This window comes from Gavialis gangeticus, unplaced genomic scaffold (assembly GCF_001723915.1).
Source record: "Gavialis gangeticus isolate Ggan-Ray unplaced genomic scaffold, GavGan_comp1, whole genome shotgun sequence".
Taxonomy (NCBI): domain Eukaryota; kingdom Metazoa; phylum Chordata; order Crocodylia; family Gavialidae; genus Gavialis; species Gavialis gangeticus.
The window spans coordinates 22,163,078-22,184,411 of NW_017729022.1; the positions used below are offsets into that span (position 1 = coordinate 22,163,078).

The 21,334-nt window shown below is 37.9% G+C and overlaps 1 protein-coding gene across 2 annotated transcripts in view; it reads left to right on the forward strand.

Annotated features, from left to right (window-relative positions):
• The first annotated feature begins 319 nt into the window (after positions 1 to 319).
• The window catches only part of TBK1 (TANK binding kinase 1), a 53,270-nt gene continuing 32,255 nt past the window's right edge, over positions 320 to 21,334 (forward strand). The window contains exons 1-10 of one of the 2 annotated variants that reach the window (XM_019514661.1): positions 320 to 410; positions 3,461 to 3,615; positions 5,951 to 6,091; positions 10,272 to 10,401; positions 11,121 to 11,302; positions 13,381 to 13,541; positions 16,302 to 16,412; positions 18,872 to 19,051; positions 20,158 to 20,354; positions 21,092 to 21,150. In XM_019514661.1, coding sequence (XP_019370206.1) covers positions 3,493 to 3,615; positions 5,951 to 6,091; positions 10,272 to 10,401; positions 11,121 to 11,302; positions 13,381 to 13,541; positions 16,302 to 16,412; positions 18,872 to 19,051; positions 20,158 to 20,354; positions 21,092 to 21,150 — 1,284 coding nt within the window. In that variant the 5' untranslated portion in view covers positions 320 to 410; positions 3,461 to 3,492. The remainder of the gene's footprint in view (positions 411 to 3,460; positions 3,616 to 5,950; positions 6,092 to 10,271; positions 10,402 to 11,120; positions 11,303 to 13,380; positions 13,542 to 16,301; positions 16,413 to 18,871; positions 19,052 to 20,157; positions 20,355 to 21,091; positions 21,151 to 21,334) is intronic. The other variant, XM_019514662.1, reaches the window with a different exon arrangement.

A 21,334-nucleotide genomic window follows, 5' to 3' on the forward strand; every position in this document is an offset into this window, starting at 1 on the left:
CCGGGCCGGGCCGGGCCGGGCCGGGGGCGCGGGGATGAAAGCGATGCGCGGCCGCGAGGTGCCGCCTGCGGTGTCTCAGCTGTGCTGGGGGGTCCTGCCCTGCCCTGCCCGAGCCGAGCGGGGCCGCCAGGGACTTTCCCTCAGCCGCAGCCCAGGGAGATTCCCCGGCTGCGGGGAGGGGACGGGAGGTGAGGGCTGCCGGCACCTTCCCCAGAGCAGAGCTTGATTTGAGAGGCCTGTTGTGGCCGTGGCCTCCCCACGGCAGCTGTCTAGGAGGGGCAGGCCGGGAAGAGCAGCAAGAGGTACGTTTCTCCTGAAGCCCAGAAAAGCCGCCCTTGCCATTTAAAATCGTGGGGGGCCTACAGCACCTGGGTGTGCCCGGGCTTAGCGTCAGCCGCATGGCAGAGGGGGTAAAGGTTGGGCTGCAGGACCTGGATGGGCCCGTGGGAGAAGAGCCCTGAGGGTCCAAGGAGGGCGCCCCAGAGTAGAAAATAACAGTTCTTCCTGCCAGTAGCTTGGGTCAGCCTGCAGGTTTGCCAGAAAGGTGGCAGGCTGAGCGCCCGAGGAAGTGCCGCACACTAAGCCAATGCAACCCCGGGCCCAATTTGTTGCCTCTTGCTTATGTTGTAATAAAGCCTGCTTAAGCATTTACATGTTAAATGCATGTCCTGCTGAAGCATACACTGCCTTTCCTCCCACTATAACTCAGTTGTGTCTGTGCCCAGGCCTGGCGTGCACTCCCTTCAACTGTTGGGTGGAGGATGCTCTCCCTTAAGGGGCTGTTGTAAGGATCTACTTTGTAACTATTTGTGCTCTCTTTAACTTCATCTGAAATAGGGAATGGGAAGGACCTGTCAAAGGTCTGGTGGGAAAAGTCTTGAAAATGAAGGGAGCCACTTATTTTCAAGGCTGCTAATATGACAGTCATGCCCGTGCTGTGTGCTTAACCGGCACCGATTCTTACATTAAATTTAGATAAGTGCAGAATCTGTAAGTGTATAGTCGCCCCCCTCCTTTTTTAAAATGTATTACTTCCCAGGGTTATGCATTCAAGCAGCATTTATGCACCTCTGCAGTCTAATGGTTTTGGGAACTGGATCTTGTTTTTTGCTTTGGCTTTGTCCCTGGACCCTAAGACCTCTAGTCCTAGTTTATTCTCAGGGTTTGTTTGTTTTTACATGTCAAGGCTTAGCTGTTATGCATGCAAAGCAGAACTGGAATAGTTCCCCCTGCTAACTAACATACAAGAGAGAGCATTACATTTCATTTTGGCGAAGCAGGCAATGTTCCTTCCCCTCCAAAGCAAAAGCAGTAAAAAGAATAAAATGAGAATATCAAAATCTATTATATGTCATCCCTCCTTAATCATTGGGAAGAATTAATTAAACAATAAGGTAAATTGCTGTAGATTCCTACATAGAACTGCTCACTCAATAACAGAATGGGTGTTTACAAATGATGAGAAAATGAAACTAAGTCTAATGGTAATTCAGAAAGGATCAGTTCATCAGGGCTGTTCACCCTCTGTTCACATGCTGTGGGGGTGGATTTCTGCCCACCCTGGCAGGCCACAGACCTCTGTCTCCTGCTGCATGGGCTGCTGCCGTGCTGCAAAAGGAGAGGTAACCACCAATCCACAGACCATTCATACGTTGCCAGTTGCACAGCCCTGAATTGTGTAAAGGAATAAAAGAGATGTTGAGATGGAGAGTTTTTCTTATCCTACATCCAAAGTATAAAGAAATTTGAGACATTTATGGAGTAATTTGTGGAAAATAAGGCTTGTAAAAATCATATATAGGGAGGAGGAGATATTAATAAAAGGGCCATATCTTTGAATTAAGACTCAGTATCTGTCATTTTCTCCTAATCTATTTCTCCATTTTATGTTCTTTTTTCTTTATTCACTTATATTATGGGATGTCTTTTATGTTTTCTGTCTTATTTCTTCCCAAAATTTCACATTCTCTCTGAGATGCCCTAATAACTTTGGTCAATATTAGCTGAACTTGAATGCAAATCTGTTAGAAGAGTAAATGGATCTGAAGAGAAATAGGAGAGGCATAAAATTTAGCAGAGTCAGAAAAATGAAAAAGGAATAAGCAGATGTTGCATGTTTATGAACATGCCATCTGAGCTGTTTTAAGGAGTACAATGAAGCTGGGATGGGAATGGAGATGGAACAAAAGCAACTGAGATTAAATAGTGACATTTTACAAAGTTATTGATAGAAAGCAGATGGGAGATAATGAAAACGAAAGCACTGTGTGCCTCTAATCTTTTAAATTGAAGGTATAAGGGCAGTATACTTATGCTGCTCAGATCAGGCAGCAGGTCAGGCAAGCCACCTATTTTATATCAGAGCTGCACATATATATTGAGGGTTAACAGTGGAATAACTGTATCAGTAGAAATGTTAGACCTTTGATTTGACTCCTATTTTTGCTGTCTCAGGCAATGGTCAGTATTTTGTACCATATTGTAAACGTCTTGCTTCCTATTTATGCTATGTATGAAGTCCTAGCTTCTCTAGCATGCCAATCTGGGTTGTAATTGCTCATGGCTCATTCATTTACTTCTGCTAGATCTTGTTCCAAATTTGCTTTTCAAATAAGAGTGGGAGAATAGAGGGGACCACCTACTAAACTTTCTTTTGGACTGTCGTTTCCTACGTTCCCTCCTTTTTTCCTGTGGCAAAAACAATACTAAATTGTTACAGACTTTGTTTTATAAATCAATAACTTCTTCAAAAGTCGGCCTGAGTAATCTTGTTGATAAACTTTTAGATGCTTATCAGCACAGGAAGTTTTCTGTTATCTTTTGTCTGTAGTCACTGGGAACTTGATACGCTTCTTTGCCTTAAAGTTCAAGGGCCTTGGATAGATTTGTTGTTTTAGTTGTCAATCAGTATTTCTAACTAGAATAGTTGAAATGCTTCAAATTACATATCAACTGTGATTCTTTACCTGGCTAAAGCCAAGCTATTTGGAGCTCCCATACTTGCATGAAGAAACAGCTTTCAATACTTTCTTATTTCAGAGCCAAAATACCTTAATAGTATATCAGTCTACCACTGTCTACTCTGTTAGCTAACTTGACCCCGCTATAGAAATTGTTGTAGTTGCTGTAGAAATACTGTTTGTCTTAAAGGAAGAAACACTTTTCATATTATTTGAATGTTGTGGTTATATTCCCTATCTTTTATATATGTTGTTATATCTTTTTCACCCCCTCCCCCCCTTGAGTCTTTTAAATGGAAGTCAGGGCTGAAGACCTTAATCTCTGATGAGTTTTAGACCTAAAGCCTAAATTTTCATTTCTGTCAGTATTTAGCATGAAATTAGTTATTTTATTTTTCCCTTCTACATCCTCTCATTGGTTTATCTCTGGAGTAATATCTTCAGTTTTATGATAAAGTATTCATTTTCCTTTTAAATATTTCTAATTTTTTTTTTTTAAGATTGAAAAGAAAACGATTCATCAAGAGCAAACATGCAGAGCACTTCAAATTATCTGTGGCTTTTGTCTGATGTTCTGGGACAAGGAGCAACTGCAAATGTTTTTCGTGGACGGCATAAGGTTTGTACAGAGGAAACAAACTGGACACCATATAAAGTTATCTTCACAAGAACAAAGATTCTTACAATCAATTTTAAATATATTTTTCTTGCCCTGTTTTTCTTTGTTAAGTTATGGCACTTTTTTCTTTCGGTTAATAGAGAGGAAAGGACTGTACAGTAAACTTGAATGAAATGCCATTAGCTAGGTTCAGTAGGAAAAAAATAAGTTTGGCTTCTTTCCTTTGAAAACCCTTGATTTTTCTCTGTTGTGTCCCCCTCCACCCCCAATTCTAGATAAACCTTTAGTTTGGGCTCATTCTGTTTAAAACTTCTTCCATAATATATGCATTTATTGATTATCTAATATTATGATAGAGCCCAGAAGCCTTGTGTAGCCTAAACATAAGGAAAGACATGATCCCTGCCCCAGTCCATTTCTGTTTCTAGGTATGGATTAGTTTTGATGTTATCTGCAATGTTTAGTTATGTCCTCCTGGTTGCATTACCTCATTATAACAGTGAGGAAAATGGCAATTGTTACTTTTTCCTGGCTAAAAATTTCCAACTATGTGTATAATTTAAAAAGCAGCTTGAAAGGCTTTTATCTACAGAGATACGAGTGGTTGGTTTACCTTGTTTTTGATTATGGGCTTTTGTTTCTTGATGAAGTAACTTGTGAAACGATAGGCCATTACAAGAATATACTCACCATATGCAGGGTGAGTAGTTGTAGCTGTTTAATAGCATCAGATAAATGCTGAAGGAATAAGCCTGAACTTTGTAAACTGTTTTGAACCCAAGTGGCCTCATTGAATGTGTATCACTTTCCAAAATTTGGGTTTAAAGGCAGAACTACTGGTAAGTTTCATGGGAGTTATTTAAAACTCTGTTGGTAATTTTTAAGCTTTTATACATTTGTCTGTGGATTTGAAGGTTTAATTTGTGTTAACATATTTTCAGGTGATCCTTGTAGTAGAACTGAAAGTTAAAACTAAATGCTTATATTTCTATTTTTCACTTCTGTGAAAAAGTATCCCCAGGTTGGTGTGGATACCTGAATTGGAGTCAGAAATGAGCCTGTTCATTGTTGATAAATTATATATTTTGTCTCCCTTTATAACATCCCCTAAAATCTTTTCTACATTTTATAGCAGTCATTTGTCCTAAATTTTGTAATTCTGCTACATATGGTATGGTTTTTTGAAGTCCTGTCAGTCCAGTGAATGCTATTCTTTCCTGAGTTGTCATTAAGCTAGTGCTGCGTGATATAGTTCGGGTGTATTTTCCTTATACGTATGTTCAGTGCTAGGTAAAACTAGTAGAAAGTAGTTGCTTCTGGGTGATGATATAGTATGAATAATAAATGGTTGTGGGGGGGGTGCACGATGAACTCAGGTGCTAAATTGACTTTATTTGGTAGGTCATTTTTAGTTTTTTGACTCCCATGGTCTTTCAAAAAAGAAAAAAAAATAACTTAGGTGTACTGGAAATAATCAGTTCTGATTAGCATACTCTAACTGTAAAATCAATTTGAAGATTCATACTAGATATAGTGTTCTTCCCTAAATTATTGTTTGACGTTGCTTATCTTTGCCTGGGATCTAAAAATAGATCTACCTTTCAAGTTGTTGGGGTTTTTTTAATTCTAATTTATTCAAGCTTTATGCTTATGTTAAGGTTATTTTCTCTTGGTTTGCTTTGCCCTACAGGTGGCTGGATTTTGGTACAAAATGATTCATGTTTTAGACTCTTGTAGTTCTTCCCTTCAGGAATCAGAAACAGTGATATATAATTACCAGACAGCCTTCTTAAATAATTGGTTTAGCTGTAGCAATAAAGCATTAAAGGGGGAAAAAGGAATCTCAGAGAAATTTTATGTGCAAACTCTTACCAAGTTTGCTGTCTGTCAGTGGTAACCAAAGCAAAACTAAATTCCTCATGTTTCAGCCTGTTTTCCCTGCAGGTGCTTGTTTCTGTACGGTCCCCTGTTATAAAACCATGTTCCTTTTTGAAACCTGGCATGGCTCTTTTGATCTTCTGAGTTTGTAAGCTTTTTTCTGTTTTGGAAACCCCATCAGACATTTGGAGAGAAGTGATTTACCTTGAGTCATTTTTTTTTCTGTCCTGCTTATTTTTTCCTTATAGTCCCCTGTTAAACTAAGTTAGTACATTCATACATTAACATCGCAATAACCAAATCAACTTATAGAGTTAATAAATTGTTATAAAGCATTTACATGCCATTTGTAAATATGTAAAGAGTTTTGGCATTCTTTAGAGAACTAGTACTTTGTGAATTTAAATTTTTAAGAATTGTCTTAAGAATGATTAAGAAAACAATATTTTTCTGATGCACGGTGATTTTGTTTTTAATTTTTTTTTTTTGGTAGAAAACTGGAGATTTATACGCTGTCAAAGTATTTAACAGCATAAGCTTCCTTCGTCCTGCGGAAGTTCAGATGAGAGAGTTTGAAGTCTTAAAGAAGCTGAATCACAAGAACATTGTTAAATTGTTTGCTATTGAAGAGGAGGTAATTTATCTGTTACAGTTATAGTTCGAGGTTTGTTGTAATACCATGATCATTACATGTTTCTACACAAGTCTTTCATGTAGACTGACCTTTATAGGAGAAGGTAGTTTTTGGAAAGAAATCAGTGTAACACTGTTTGGTTGCAGGGAGCTTTCTCTACTGGCGGCAAAAACAAGGACTCCCTATGACTGTTTTTGTCCTTCATCCTCTTAGAATCTGATTTTACTTGAGTGACTGGGTTGCATGGTAACAGAGAATGCGCTGTGAATGATTGCAAGTGCTTGGGTTGGCCAGGCACCAGCCACACATGGTTTGGCTTCTTCCCATCTTCTGCTGTGCCCTGCTGTACACACATACTGGAAATGCAGACCTATCATATCAGACCATAGCAGGAAAGATCATGGAGCAGGGCATCAAATAATCTATTTCAAAGTATCTAGAATAGAAGAAGGTACATTACAAACCAAAGAACTGCCAGGGAATCAGTTGGGTCTTTGGATGATCAGGGTGTAAAAGACGAGCTAACGCATAACAGCACCATTACCAAGAATCTAAATGCATTCTTTGCATCTGCCTTTGCTATGGAAGTTTTTAGGGAGACTCCCTTACCAGATCCACTTTTCTCTAGGGACAGGTCAGTGGAGCTGCCCCAAATTGAGGTTTCAGTAGATGAGGTTGTAGAGGAAACTGATTAATTAAACAGTAGTGAATCACCAGGACCTCATGGCATTCACCCTTGGGTCCTGAAGGAGTTTAAATCAGAAACTGTCAAGCTCTTGTAGTATACAACCTTTCACTTAAAACAACTGTGGTACCAGAGGACTGGAGGGTTGCCAATGTGATTCCAATACTTAAAAAAGTCTCTAGAGGTGGGGCAAGGAACTACAGGCCAGTGACTCTAACTCATGTTCCTAGAAAATTGGTAGAAACAAAGAAGAAAAAAAAAAAGGCATTGTTCAGCACGTGGATGAATATGACTTGTCAGGAAGGAATCAACATGGGTTTGTCAAAGGGAAATCATGCTTCACCAACTTATTAGAGTTATTTGAGGGTGTCACTAAGCAGGTGGATTAGGGTGAACCAGTTGACATAGTATATTTGGACTTCAAAAAAGTCTTTGACAAGTTTTCATGTCAGAGGCTCTTAACTAAGGTAGTCATGGGATTATGAGAATATCCATTTGTGGATTAGAAATTATCTTAAAGTTCTTTTTTACACGGTGTATAATTCAAGTTGCCACTAGATGTTGTGGAAGGAAACTGACAGTTTAGCCAGATTCAAAAAGGGATTGGGCAAATTTTTGGAGGAAAGGAGCATCAGCAGCTATTGAGCATGGCATTTAGGGATACAGCCTCTGAATTAAAACGCCCTAGACCTTAAATGCTGGAGGTTGCAAGTCAGAAGAGCAGTGGGGGAAAAAACCCTGGTCATACCTAGTTCAGTCTTCCCTTCAGCATCCGCTCTGCCACTGACATAGGATACTGGGCAAGATGAACCTACGTTCTTAACCCAGTAAATGGCAGTTTTTAAGTTCTTAAGGTGATCAGAAAGAGCTAGTATGGATTCACAAAGAGCAAGGCATACCTGATCAACTTGATTTTCTTTATGGTAAAGTTATAGGCTTTGTGGATGAGCGGTGGATGTGATATACCTTAACTATAGCCAAACTTTTGACATTCTCTTTCATGAAATTCTCATGATAAGCTAAGGAATTACCGACTAGACAGAAGTACTGTAAAGTGGATTCAAAATGGGTTGGTTTATCATGCTCAATGAGTAATCATTAGTGGCTCTTTGTGTAGTTGGGAGGAAGTAGCAAGTGAAGTTTCCCAGAATCTGTCTTGGGGCCAGTATTGTTTAACATCTTCTTAAATGATTTGAGCAATGGGATTCAAGTGCACACTTAGCACATTTGCAGATGACATCAAATTAACTCCAAAGGGTGGAGTTGCAGTCACTCCAGAGCAGTGTTTTTCCATTTATGGTCCATGGTCCCCTGGGGGCTTGTAGACTATGTTTAAGGGGTCCTTAAAAGATGGCTGTGTTCAATCAAAAGTATGTGAATACTCATGCTTTCAATTCAAAGAGGCCTGCACCTCCATTTGAAATTTGCAAAGGATCTGCACCTCCATTTGAAATTTTGAGGGATCCACAAATGAAAAAAAGGTTGAAAGCCACTGGTCTAGAGGGAAGTTAATATCCAAAATGACATGGGTAGACTGGAGACATGGTCTGATCACAATCAGTTGAAACTGAACAAGGACAAGTGCAAAGTCCTGCACTTGGGATGAAATAATTATGTGCCTAAGTACAGACTTGGGGAGTGATTGGTTAGGCTACAGTGCTGCAGAGAAGGACCTAGGGGTTACGGTGGAACATTATCTAGTTATGAGCCAAATGTGCTCTTGTTGCAAAAGGAGAAAAGAAAAAAGCCATTATATTAACAGAAATGTTACTTGCACTTGCAAAGCAAGGGAAGTGATTCTGCCTCTCTCTTTAGCACTGGTGAGTCCTCATCTGCAATACTGCCAGTTTTGGGCCCTACTCTGCAAGAAAGGTGTGGACAATTGGAAAGAGTCTGTGGAAAGTAACAAAATTAAAAAAAAAAGTCCTGGAAAAGGTCACAGGACTAGTTATTTATTTATTTAGTCTGGAGAGGTGAAGACAGAAGGTGGATTTGATAACAGACTTCAAATACCTGAAGGGGGATTATAAAAAGTATGAAGATAGAGTATTCTCTGTGGCTGTCAGGAATAGAATTAGGAACAGTGGTCTCAAACTGCATTAGAGGAAGGTAAGTTGGAGATTAGGAAGAAATTTCTTGCTGTGAGGTTGCTTAAACGTTGGAATAGGCTACTTAGAGAAGCTGTGAAATCTTCATTCCTGGAAATATTCAAGAGCAGCTTAGTTGGACACTTGATTGACATCCTTCAGTCAGGGAAAGAGGCTAGACCAGATGACCTCTTAAGGTCTTTCCAGCCCAACTTTCCTATGATCTTTTATAGCTTTATTACACATTGAGTAGCTATAGAAACTAATCTGATTCTAATAATTTCACAAGAAAGCCAATCACCGATTGCCACACAGATCCAAGCAAGTGTTTCTTATTTCAGTGCTTTGGTATGTGTACCACTTAGCTATCTCTTATTGTTGAACCTTCCTTCAAACCTCCCCATCTTCTAGGATGATGTGCCAGTTGATTTACCATCCTACCTAGTATAATCTGCAAGGGCCTTCAAACTCCCTGGTATTGGCAACCCAGCCAAGCATGGTCACGTTCAAGAAAGAGAGAGGAAACTGATTAGAAGCTGAGACCACATTGAACTAAGGAGAAGGGATGTGAAAGGGAGGAAGGAATGCCAGAAGCTGAGGCCTTGTTGAGCGAAGGTTTTTGATAAAGCCTTAGTAAGACAGCATCGGGGTACAGGGCTGCTAGTCTGTCCAGTGTCTATAGTGCTGCTGGGGTTTATAACTACCTCCTGGTAGCCTGGAATATCAACACACGCAGTCCTTTTTTAGTTTCCAGTCGTATGCAAAGTTCATATGAACATCTTATGCATAAGTTGTACTTGAAATGAAATTCTTTTCTAAAACATTTTTATGGTATTGCTGTACACATTTTTGGTGAAGATTTTAATGCATGCTGTTTTTCTGATAGTAGATCTTCATAATACTACAATCTTCATAATACTACAAAATCTGAGGTATTTGGCAAAATTTTCAGGGGGCCTACTATACAACCTACTCAAATTTGCAAATGCAGAATTGCATCTAGGAATTAATGTAATGTAAATGTAAGGCTGGCTGGAGTCTCATGAAAAGATGACGCAAAGATGATGATTGTTAAGAACTGGACAGGACTGAGTCAAAGAGAGAGAAAAAGCAGAACATATTTGCACTATTCTTTCCTGCAGCATCTCATTTTTTGTTCTGCCCAGGCTAGCTTCTCAGGAAGGTCCAACATCCCTGATCTTGTGGCCTCCCTTTTCTTTTCCCATTCAAGTTATTTTTAAAATTATACGGATTTTTCTTTTCCCTACCTCCTTCTTTTCTAAAAAAGCTACCAGAGTTAGGCTTGTTATATCACTTTTTGAAAGTAAGAGCCTGTGACTTAATATAATTTCTAGCATTGTTAAAAATTTTCATAGCCTTTGCAAATCTATCCTTTTTTGCTTTATAGACAACCACTAGACACAAAGTACTTGTTATGGAATTTTGTCCTTGTGGGAGCTTATACACGGTTTTAGAGGAGCCATCTAATGCCTATGGACTTCCAGAATCTGAATTCTTAATTGTGCTGAGAGATGTTGGTATGTGGGATTTCAACCTTTTAAACTTAGTTTAATTTGTTCCCTTGCCTAGTTTAGAATTGTACCATTCAGATTCTTAGCCCAATTTCTAATTGTTTAAGAATGTGAATATTGTTGTATCGAATCATTACATTCTTTTTATCTGCAACAACAATTGTAGTTGCATTAATAAACTATTTATGCATTTTAAAATTATTTTATGCTGTTTATTTTTCCCTTACTGGGCTGTCATCTTATAACACATAATCACAAAAAAAGTACTGGTGAAGTAGGGAGGACAACCAGTGACTCCTGGCTGTAACTGTAGAAAAGCTGACAATTGAGAAATGTCTGTTTTAACTGTTGAGTGCATAAAAGGCTAGTGAGAAAACCAGCTGCTACTTCTTGGTTCCTATATTATGGATCTTTCTTTGGGAAGAGAATAAGATCTGGTACAGGTAAGTTTTTACTTGGAATGGCAGAAGAATATGTTTTTACAGGAAAGATATTTTTGAGAACAAGGCATTGTAATGATCTGTTTTAAGGTGAAGTAGTAACATGGATCATCTGAATGTTCTGTTGTATATCCATGCAAATTTTAGTAGCAGTAGTATTCTGTACTGTTCTAGTGTACTGATTTTAAAAAAATAGGATACAAAAATGTACATTCTTCAGTGGTATTTTAGTGTGTATTCTATCTTTGATGTGCATATTAAATTATATATACCTTTGTATTTAAGTGGCTGGGATGAATCATCTCCGTGAGAATGGAATAGTGCACCGTGATATAAAACCAGGCAATATAATGCGTGTTGTAGGTGAAGAGGGCCATTCTGTTTACAAACTGACAGATTTTGGAGCTGCTAGAGAATTGGAAGATGATGAACAATTTGTTTCCCTCTATGGCACAGAAGAATATTTGGTAAGCCATTTAATTTTATCTTTGATTTGAAGAATGTGTTGAATTCATCTCTTGGTGAAGATCTGAGGTAGAATTCTAGTTAGAAATTCATTTTCTAGTGCCAAGTTCTGTGCTGTACTTCTGTCATCTTATTGTAATGCCTGTTCTCTCCTGACATAGAAAGCAAGAATCTTGAGGTCATTTTCTAAATTAGCTTTTCCACATTCAATGCAAAATGAAGAAAATCCATATACTGTTTTACTCAAATAAAGGCGAGGGTTCTTTTCCCAATCAGCATGAAAAAAGAAAAGGAAAAAAAAAAAGCTCCATGTCTCATATTTGCATAGTAGCAAACCTCCTTGTTAAATGCGTTGGCTGTCGTTAACTGCTGCTAGAAGCAGCATGCATTCAGTCACAAAAACCAACTATAAAGTTGATTGAATGCAGCCTGTGCTGAGCATGCCCATAGAAGACATGGCCCATATTGGGCAAACACCCTGGGAACCAACCACAAGGACAGGTTAGTGTAGCCCATCTGAATAAGATGTAGTGCTGATTGTGCTCATTCCCGCTCAGCACCAACTCTTCCAAGTCAAGATGAACCACTATATTGAATATACTTGGACTTCCTCCTCACTCCCACAGCTGAGCTACACCTTTCTTTCCCAGTTCCAATTATTCCTGTTTCTTCACCAGTGTTTCTTAAATGTCTGGCAAACATCACCAAACTTCTGTGTAGCTGAGAGGCTCTGTTGTCCACTCTCTCAACCTGATGCATATGATTAGTATGGCCCTGCCCTCTATGGGGTGGAGAATGGACTAGGCAGCACTGCAGCTCATCTGCGTATACATTTTTGGAGGGTCCCAGGACTTGTGAAAAGAACACCCAATTTGTCATGAGTGGGAGGCTATTTAGCACATGGATCGTTTGTTGAGGGTATCTGGAGTATGCACACATACTGAGCAGTGATGGCCTGTAGGATCACCATGCTTGGAAACTGGTGACTCTCCTGGAGCCCAGCCCAATGAACCATATGATATGTCATGCCTTTTGATTCTGGACTGATGTCACGCACAGTTTGTACTACATACAAGTAGGTACAAAAGTGCTGCTTAAAAGTGTGTTATGGAGTACCTGTGCTGAAGTCTCCTCTTCCCCTCTGCAGTTTCTGCCCTCTTCTCTGTTTCTTCCCAACTTCCATGTTGTGGTTAGGGAAGAAACAGGGCCTGAGCAGGATCTGACAGTAAGGGGGAGGGGGCAGGAAGGCTGCAGGGGGAAGAAGTTGGGGGACAGAGAGCAAGGGGCCCATCTGACTCCCTATCAACCACTATTTTCCCTGCTGTGGCAGTGGGAAGGCCATAAATTTGAGACAACACTTAAATAACTAGATGCTACACCTGGAAAATTGTAACTTTTTTATATGTAGAATATAATTATTGGGGTTTGCCTCGTATTTAAGTAAATACAGTAGATTTAAAATTCCCTTTCCTCTGAGTATCTGTATATTTTAAATGTTCTCTTGCACTGTTTGGTAATGCCCAGGTATCACTGAGATTTACCTGACTAATATTTATATTGAAAAAACCAGGAGGAATTTGCTTACAATTGGGAATTACATTCTAAACAGTAGGGAGATCAGTTTAGTGAAAGCAAATGTATTTTTGCAGAAAGGCAAAAAAGAAAATTATTTCATCTTTTACAGTTCACATGACCTCATTGAATGCTAGTGCTGTAATAAATGTTCTTAGAGCCCTCTTTTTCTGTGTCTCTGCTCAATGCATTTTTAGAAGAAATATTAATTTTCCTAGTGTTTCTCTCCTTTTGTTTTGCTTTCATCCCATAAACTGGAATTTAATCTGAATTTTCTTTGCTAATTTTCTGTATAATAGAGAGCTGCTATACACCTGGTGGTGTTTACTGAACATTTTTGTAGTGCTTGTACTGAAAAGCTTATGTACATTCAACCTCACAAACTAACTTTCTTTTTTGATGAAAGAGGTGCTTAGAGTGGTCCTGTTATGGTGGTTTGGATATCAGTGTTTTATAATTATTCACAAAGCAATTAATTCTCAGTTACTTTACCTATTTTTCTCTCAAGCACCCTGATATGTATGAGCGAGCTGTGTTAAGGAAAGAACATCAGAAAAAATACAGAGCAACAGTTGATCTATGGAGCATAGGGGTGACATTTTACCATGCTGCAACAGGGAGTTTACCATTCCGACCTTTTGAAGGACCTCGCAGAAACAAGGAAGTGATGTAGGTAATTTAGAGGGAGAATTGTGTCTCTTCATAAATGAAGTATGCCAATAAAGAACAAGCAATATTTTATTTATAATATATAATATTCCCTGAAAGACAAATTTAATATTTAGTAAGGTTTAATGTATGACACACTAGGACCTAAAGTTTTGTGGCAGAATCTCCAGAAATTTATGACACTGCTTTTCGGTCTCATTCCTTCAGTGCTGTCTTTCCTATCCCCTACTCCAAGTATAATTTATTTTGATATTTAATATGTTTTGCACTGTCCAAAATATTTTTAGTGTCTCAAAACCTCACTGACAGCTTTTCCTTTCAAATCTGCAGTTCTCTTCCTGAGGACCAAACTTCAAACTTCCACTGAGGCTCCTTCATTTCATAAGAATCAGGGGCTGCCTATACATGCACTTGGGGATGGGGGTGAGAAGGCATTTTAATTGGAGTGATTCTCAGAGAGCCACTCTAATTAAAACACCTCACCATCATGTGTATTAAGCCCCTGCAGTTCTAAAACTGGCCATGGGTGCTTTATCTAAACTTCATTCAACAAGGTTTAGATAGTGCCCTAGTAGCCATTTTTAAATGTACGGGGGCTTCTTTACATGACTGTGAACTCATGCTGGAGCATTCCAATTGGGACATGGAGCAGACTCGATTAAACGAGTCTGCTTTGACACATTCTAATTAGAATGCGAATCAGCTTAGGTATAGGTAGCCAAGATGCCCATGGTGCCATCTTCGGTGCAACTTTCTAGACCCAGCATGTGTCGGCTCTGAATATTCCATTACAAAGTCATTTTTAATACTGGTTAAATTTTCTGTAAGCCTGGATTTTGTTCTAATCAAGCATCAGAGATGATACTTCCAGGCATTAGCCAGCTCCTGTCTTACTTTGCAAATCCAGCACTGCAGACAGAGCTGCACTCTGAATGGATGGAGTTTGCTCATTCTTATTCTCATGCTCAGGCTTTGCACAAAATAGTGTAGTGGGAATACAGGGAAGAACTCTTTAAAGACCACAGATGGAGATTAAGTGCCTTCAGTCATTGACCGTCCTGGCACCAACCTATTTGCCTAACAACTCTAGCTATACTGACCCTTCTGGAGTATGAATCCTATTCCAGGAAACATTATTTGATTGTTCTGTATCTGATTTCCCTTCCCAAAGAAATAGGTTCACACACATTCCATGATCTGCCCTTTATTCCTACTAGTTCAAGTCCCTACGTCTGGGGTTCTTGCTGGCAATGAAATTGAATGGCAATTCTTTTTTCCCTTATAGCCTTTGCTGCAGTAACCTGCAGAGCATTAGGGGTGCAGCTGGCCACAACACATACTGCTATTCAAAAGGAATGAGACTGGCTGACTGCACCCAATGGGGTATCAGTGGGGAAAGCATATCTCAAAGAATCGCAGTTAGTGTAGGGAAGGGTAAGCAACCAGTCTTTCCAACAACAGATAGCTTCCCTTTTGAAGATGTCAGATAAAGATGGAATTTAGGGCACCTCGGGAGAGGACAAATGGGACTTCTGGTATTCAAGAAAATGTAGGAGCTATTTGGGGCATTCAACAAGTTGTAAGGCTTCTGATGCAGGAAGGCAGTGTGTCTTCTTGCCTCTCCCCTGCTTGTCATATGATTTTAGGAATAAATTGGAGTTAGACTTACTGTATTTTTTAAATGATAATTTTATATTCATTTACATGTAGTTATCTCCAACTTAAAAATCAGCAATTAAGCAAAACATTTATACAGCTGCATAATTGAAATATATACAGTCTTTCTATGCATATACTATGGTTGGGGGTTTTTTTAGGCCAACCTTGACAGCTAAAAGTAATTGTTTCTGATGTCAGTTTGCTCTTTAAATTTCCTTTTCCTTTCTTTTCCATAGAACTGCATGCAGTTTAAGGAAACTCCTCCCTTTGCTTTCATACTTTCTACTTGGGATTGAAAAAATTGTGTATAAATGTATTGGCTATTTTATAGTTACTGTGACCTCTTAGAAGCAAGAGGTATTATTTTTATCCAAAGCAGCAGTTTTTTATTAGTATAATATTACCTCTTCCTTTGGAACCCTGCAAGGCCAGTACAATAAATGCCTGTAATGTGCTGACTTAAAATGACACTGCTTCCTTAAGATAGCTTTACTTTTTTATATCAAGGTCCTGAATTCCCCAAATACTTCTCAGTCCTAAGTTACCAACAGGAGCTCTTCTAGTAGAAGAATATGATGTGTTTCATTTCATTCAGTGCTGAAAGTATTGTTTCAACACCATTCCTTCTCTGCCAGCCTGGAACTGTGGGCTCCTATACATGTGCAGGGAGGCTGCTCTGATGCGCTGTAATTAATTGAATCTGCTGCAGTGTGGTAATTACTGCCTTCCAGCAGACTTCAGTGTCATGTGGATCAGCATCCCTGCACTGAAAAATGGCTGCGGGACACTTTAAACTAAAGGTCGTTCGATGAACTTTAGTTCAAAGTGTCCCGCCACCATTTTTCAGTGCAGGGACTCTGATGCACATGATATTCTGAGTGCCTTTTAAATAGCACAGCTCTCAGAGCTGCGCTAATTAAAGTGTCCCTGCCATGTCTATAAACACCCTGAGGCACTGACTGTTGCACTGCCACCGAGTTAGTGACCTAAGTCTTACATGAGTTCTACAGTTTTTGTTTATATTACAACAACCCATTAGAGGCTTAGCTTACTTGTTTGGAGAGGAGTAATAAAGGATTGTGTATTATTTTTATACCATAGGTATAAAATTATCACTGGGAAGCCTTCTGGTGCTGTTTCCGGAGTGCAGAAAGCAGAAAATGGACCAATTGAGTGGAGTTGGGAGATGCCTATTTCCTGTAGCCTTTCTAAGTAAGTTTTCGAGCTTAATTTCTAACCAAATGTTTCACTGCTACCAGGAGGAGTGTTCCCTTGATCTTCTCAAAATAGGATCTGTGGAACACAGGAACTCTGGCTCTTACAGTTCTTCTTTGAATTTTTATAGCAAGGCTATAAAATGCTCTTTTATCAGCTCATAGGATATAAATTGCTTACATCCATCCAAATGTTTCAGTGGCAGTTCATGTACAAAGGAGCACTTGAGCATGCTGGAAAGGAGTAGTATACCCAAGAGCTTGCCTGTATAGAGGGAGAGAGGTATTAGCTTCCTCACCAGAGAGGAGGCTGCCATTTAGCTTGAACATACTGTTGTTCATCTAAAGCTCTGACTTGATTTACATCTTTCTGCTTGAATAATAAAGCAGAGAGCCAAAGAGCTAGAAACAATATGCAGGATTTAAATGGGGGGAAAAGTTAGTTTAAAGATAAATAAATTACTCCAGGAAACAGATATCATTACCACCATTACCTTTCATGTAGTATTTTTAGTGCTGGTTCCCCCTAGAATGTTATTAAAACTTTTCTACTTATTGGTACACATGTAATAATGCAATATATATTTAAGAACACCAGTACATGGCAAAAAATTATAACGTATGCATGCACACTCACTCTCCCCTTTCATATTCCCCAACTGCAGGAGTCATGAAACTGGTGTAGGCATACACATTACAGCCAAAAGTTAAAGGAGAAACTGGTAAGAGTTAGGTCAGAACAATCTGCTTTCAAATTACAAATTTACAAATTAATGTCCCATATCAACAGGGTACATAAGTGCACACACAAATTGAAGAATGCAAGTGTTTGCATTGACTTCAGTGTAGTAAATGGGATAAAAACTTTTTTGGCTTATTTACTTGTTTCATTTAAGTCATCATGATTACTCACATGTTTAAAGTTATGCACATGTACCTTGCTAAGTGAAAGCCTAATTTCCTATCTGAAGTTAGTTCTCTGTCTTGGAGTAATTGGAAAAGATGTTGTTCTAGAGATTCATTGTAAACAAAAGTCTAATTTGTACATTCCCTTTAATTCATGGAGTTAACATCTCTGGTGGTCTTATCTAATTCCATTTTCCTTATTTAAAAAGATTGAATTGTAGAGTTCACATAATTTTCTCTAAATTTTGTACTAAACTTTTAATTTACTGCCGTACCTAAACAAATAAGCTTTTCCTTGATATCAATTTTAAAATGTACATAAATAGAAGGGGGAAAATACAGCTAGTTCAAAATCAGGGAAACATATAGAAACTATTAGCTATTAATGTGTCCATTTTGTCACTTTTAGTGGGATTCGCAAATGTATTTTTATGCATTGTATATTTGCATGGAAAAATGCATTAAGCAGAGTATTGTCTTTGATTATAATGAATTCACAGCATCTGTGGAATGGGTAAAGAAAACAAATGGGGAGAAAAGGAGGAATATTTTTTCATGCAAGCTTTCCCTTGTAGTAACATTTTTTAGTTGTTAGGTTGATAAATGAAAACAATTTTCAAGTATGTTTTTTTTTTTTTTTTAAGTTAATGTCCATATTGCATTTAAATATAGGTTGGGATCTGGATTTCAATACTAACACAATTTTATTTTTAGCCTTTGGGGCAGTTGAGGCTTTGATCACCAAGTGTTTTACAGAGTTGGGGTTGTAATTCTCTCAAAATCTTGAAGAAAATGGAGTACATCTAGGAGGAGAGAACTAGTTTGTTTCTCATGAATTAAATTAGATTTTTTAAATCTACTCTGTTAAAGATGAACACATTTTAAAAAACATTAATCTCAGTCGGAGTATCAGGTCAAAGCCTATATGTTAAGGACATATTACATTAAAAATAGTAGTGTGTGTACATATAACTCAGGCTGAAAATTGTTAAAGGGCCTGAATTACTTTAGCACAGCATCTATTTACTAAATGGTCTTGTATTTCTAAACCCTTCCAGCCCTTGAAAATTTCAGTTATGGTGACTGTCTACTAGATTCTGCTTTGATCTGTGTACGTACTTAGCATATATTATACATACTTATGCTTGTATGTGTCTGTGCAAGATGGTGACAGCTCAGTGACTCAAGATGCACTTTCTAGTCCTGTGGTCCTAAGGACAAATACAAGATTAGGTTTCCTCTGGCCAGAGTAGCAAGCACTATAAACTTCCTGAGCTGCCTGTTACTGTTATTCCAGATACCAAAGGCAAAATATTTGGTACTCAGATCTGAGAAAAGTGGATTTAGCATGAAGAGTTTGTAGTCAGAAAAAGAGTATACAGTATTGTTGAAGGAAGGTGTCAAACAGTAAAGGAGAAGAATTGGGTAGAATTTCTCAGAGTCCCCAAAAGTGGCATACTTATGGCATGTCCAGAAAAAAACCTAATGTAGTGTCAGGAGGTGAAATGTTCTAAATGATGCTGTGTTTTTTTTTTTTAAATGTAACTGCAGGGGCCTACAAGTACTGCTCACACCTGTTCTTGCAAATATTCTTGAAGCAGATCAAGAGAAATGCTGGGGATTTGACCAGTTTTTTGCAGAGACAAGTGACATACTCCACCGAATAATAATTCATATCTTCTCACTACAGCAAATGTCCTTACACAAAATCTATATTCATAGCTACAATACGTAAGTAGTCTTCTCTTCATTATTTCCACTTCAGTCTCCTCCAAGCATAGAATACTGGGAGCTCAGATAACCAGTATAACAAGTTTAGTAATTTCCATGACATTTGTGCAACCAGAAGAGAAATGTGTGAAAATGCTGTTTTATGCTACAAACCTTATAAAGCCCTCGTAAGTTAAGTAATATTTCTGTGCCTGCATATGTGATGTTTATACATTTACATGGTGATTTTTGTTCTTGGACCTTCCCATTTTGTTCTTTTATTATTATCTGTGATTCATTTGGTAAAGAAGTCCAAGTGATATGCTTCCAAAAGAACTCTTTGTAATGCTTCACCATTTACACTTCGAAAGTTTTTCTCTCTCTTTTAATTTACTTTCCAGTGCTATTTGAATATAGGCTACCATTTTAAGTACCCACAAAATATTGGTGCCATCAAAGAGCTAAAGTGAAGTCAGTCCTCTTGTGAAAAACTTATAATCTAACTTTTTAAAATTGTGTAAAATTTCTGAAAATGATTTATTTTATTTCATTGCATGTTTTCATGTAAGTGAATACAAAATGGTCAGATTAGCTCTTCTCTGACTGTATCTCCATCTGTTTCTTAAATGAATCTCTTGGTATACTATGAATTTAAGGGATTGGAGAGCAAATAATATTTGTGCGTGTACAATACAAAGTATGTATCTCAGCTTCTGGGTCTCATGATGATCTTTTTCCTGGGAAAAAAAAAAATCTCTAAATAAATTGTCACATTACTACTTGAGAGACCACCTCTCTTCTTGTGCCTGCCACTGTGGCTCTCATTAGAGGCATTTGTGGTATGTCTTGATTTTAAAAGAGAGAGGCCTGGCAGTAAAGTGCTCTCAGAGTATGGACATACCAACAGATTATTTTGAGGTAGAAGAGATGTGGGGATTTCCCATGTGTCATCTGATCCATAGTAACTGCCTATGTGCATGCTCCTAACCTATAGTAAATTAAAATTGACCTGTGGTTGCTTAGCACTATTTATTTATTCATTTATTTTAATTTTTTTTACATAAAATTGGGTTTAACCCATTGCATTTTAGTGAATATAATTTATTCCATAAGTGTGTTTCTTACAGAGCTGCTATATTTCATGAATTGGTCTACAAACAGACAAAAATCATTTCTCAGAATCAAGAACTGATCTTTGAAGGTCGCCGTTTAGTATTAGATCCTGGCAGATTGGCACAGCACTTCCCCAGAACCACTGAAGAAAATCCCATATTTGTTGTAAGCAGGGAGTCTGTGAATATCGTAGGATTAATCTATGAAGCAGGTAGATTGAAATCTTTTCTTTCTGTTATGTAATTACCTGAAAACTATGTTTAGTTTTTTCTTTTAAAATAGTTTTAATTACTTATTATTTTTGACATCTGAATGGAAAACGTGAATTTTAGAATTTCAAAAATAGGAGCCTAAATTTATGTTCCTAAATTCACATTTCAGCATGTGCATACTAAGAGGCCTGAGTTTTTCAAAACTGCTGGGCATCCAAAGCATTCTCTTGATATCACTACATGTTGCTGGCTACTGAGCATTTTGACAAATGAGGCCATTTATTGAAATACCTAAAAATGGACTTAGAAATCTCATGCTCCACCAAAAAATGTCCTGTTACCAAGCAGTTTTATAGTGAGGATTTTTTGCTATACATGGAATTCTAAAATTCTTCTTTAAAGTACATCATATAAAAAAAATGAAAAGGATTTTCAAAATGATGCTTGAAATCCTGTATCTTTTTTCTAGTTTTTAAAGAATATTTGGTAATTCAAGTATTTTTCCAATGCTTAGTCCTTGTTATTTGCTATCATAATTAATTTTTATTTAAATTTTAGATGGTAGAGATTGGGAAAGGTAATTTGTATTTCCTGCTTCCTTCTCTGAGACGGTTCAGTTTTACTAAACTCACAAAAGAAAGGTTTCTTGAACACTGTATATTTTGTATTTACTGTTGAATTAAAGACTTAATACATGTTATGGAATTAATACATTTTCACTGCTTATGCATTACAGTTTTACTTCCTAAAGTACCTCCACGGTATGACTTAGATGGTGATGCCAGTATGGCTAAAGTGAGTATGTAATTAGAACTGGAATTAAATTACTATCTCAAATCAACTAAAGATATCTAATGACAATATAAATAATATCAGTAGGCTTGGTTTTTGCAATGGGCATTCCTTTTATAAGTGTTAGTGATGGCATTAGTTGACAAAAATATTTTTTTCTTCTGTCATTTGGTACTGTATTCAATTA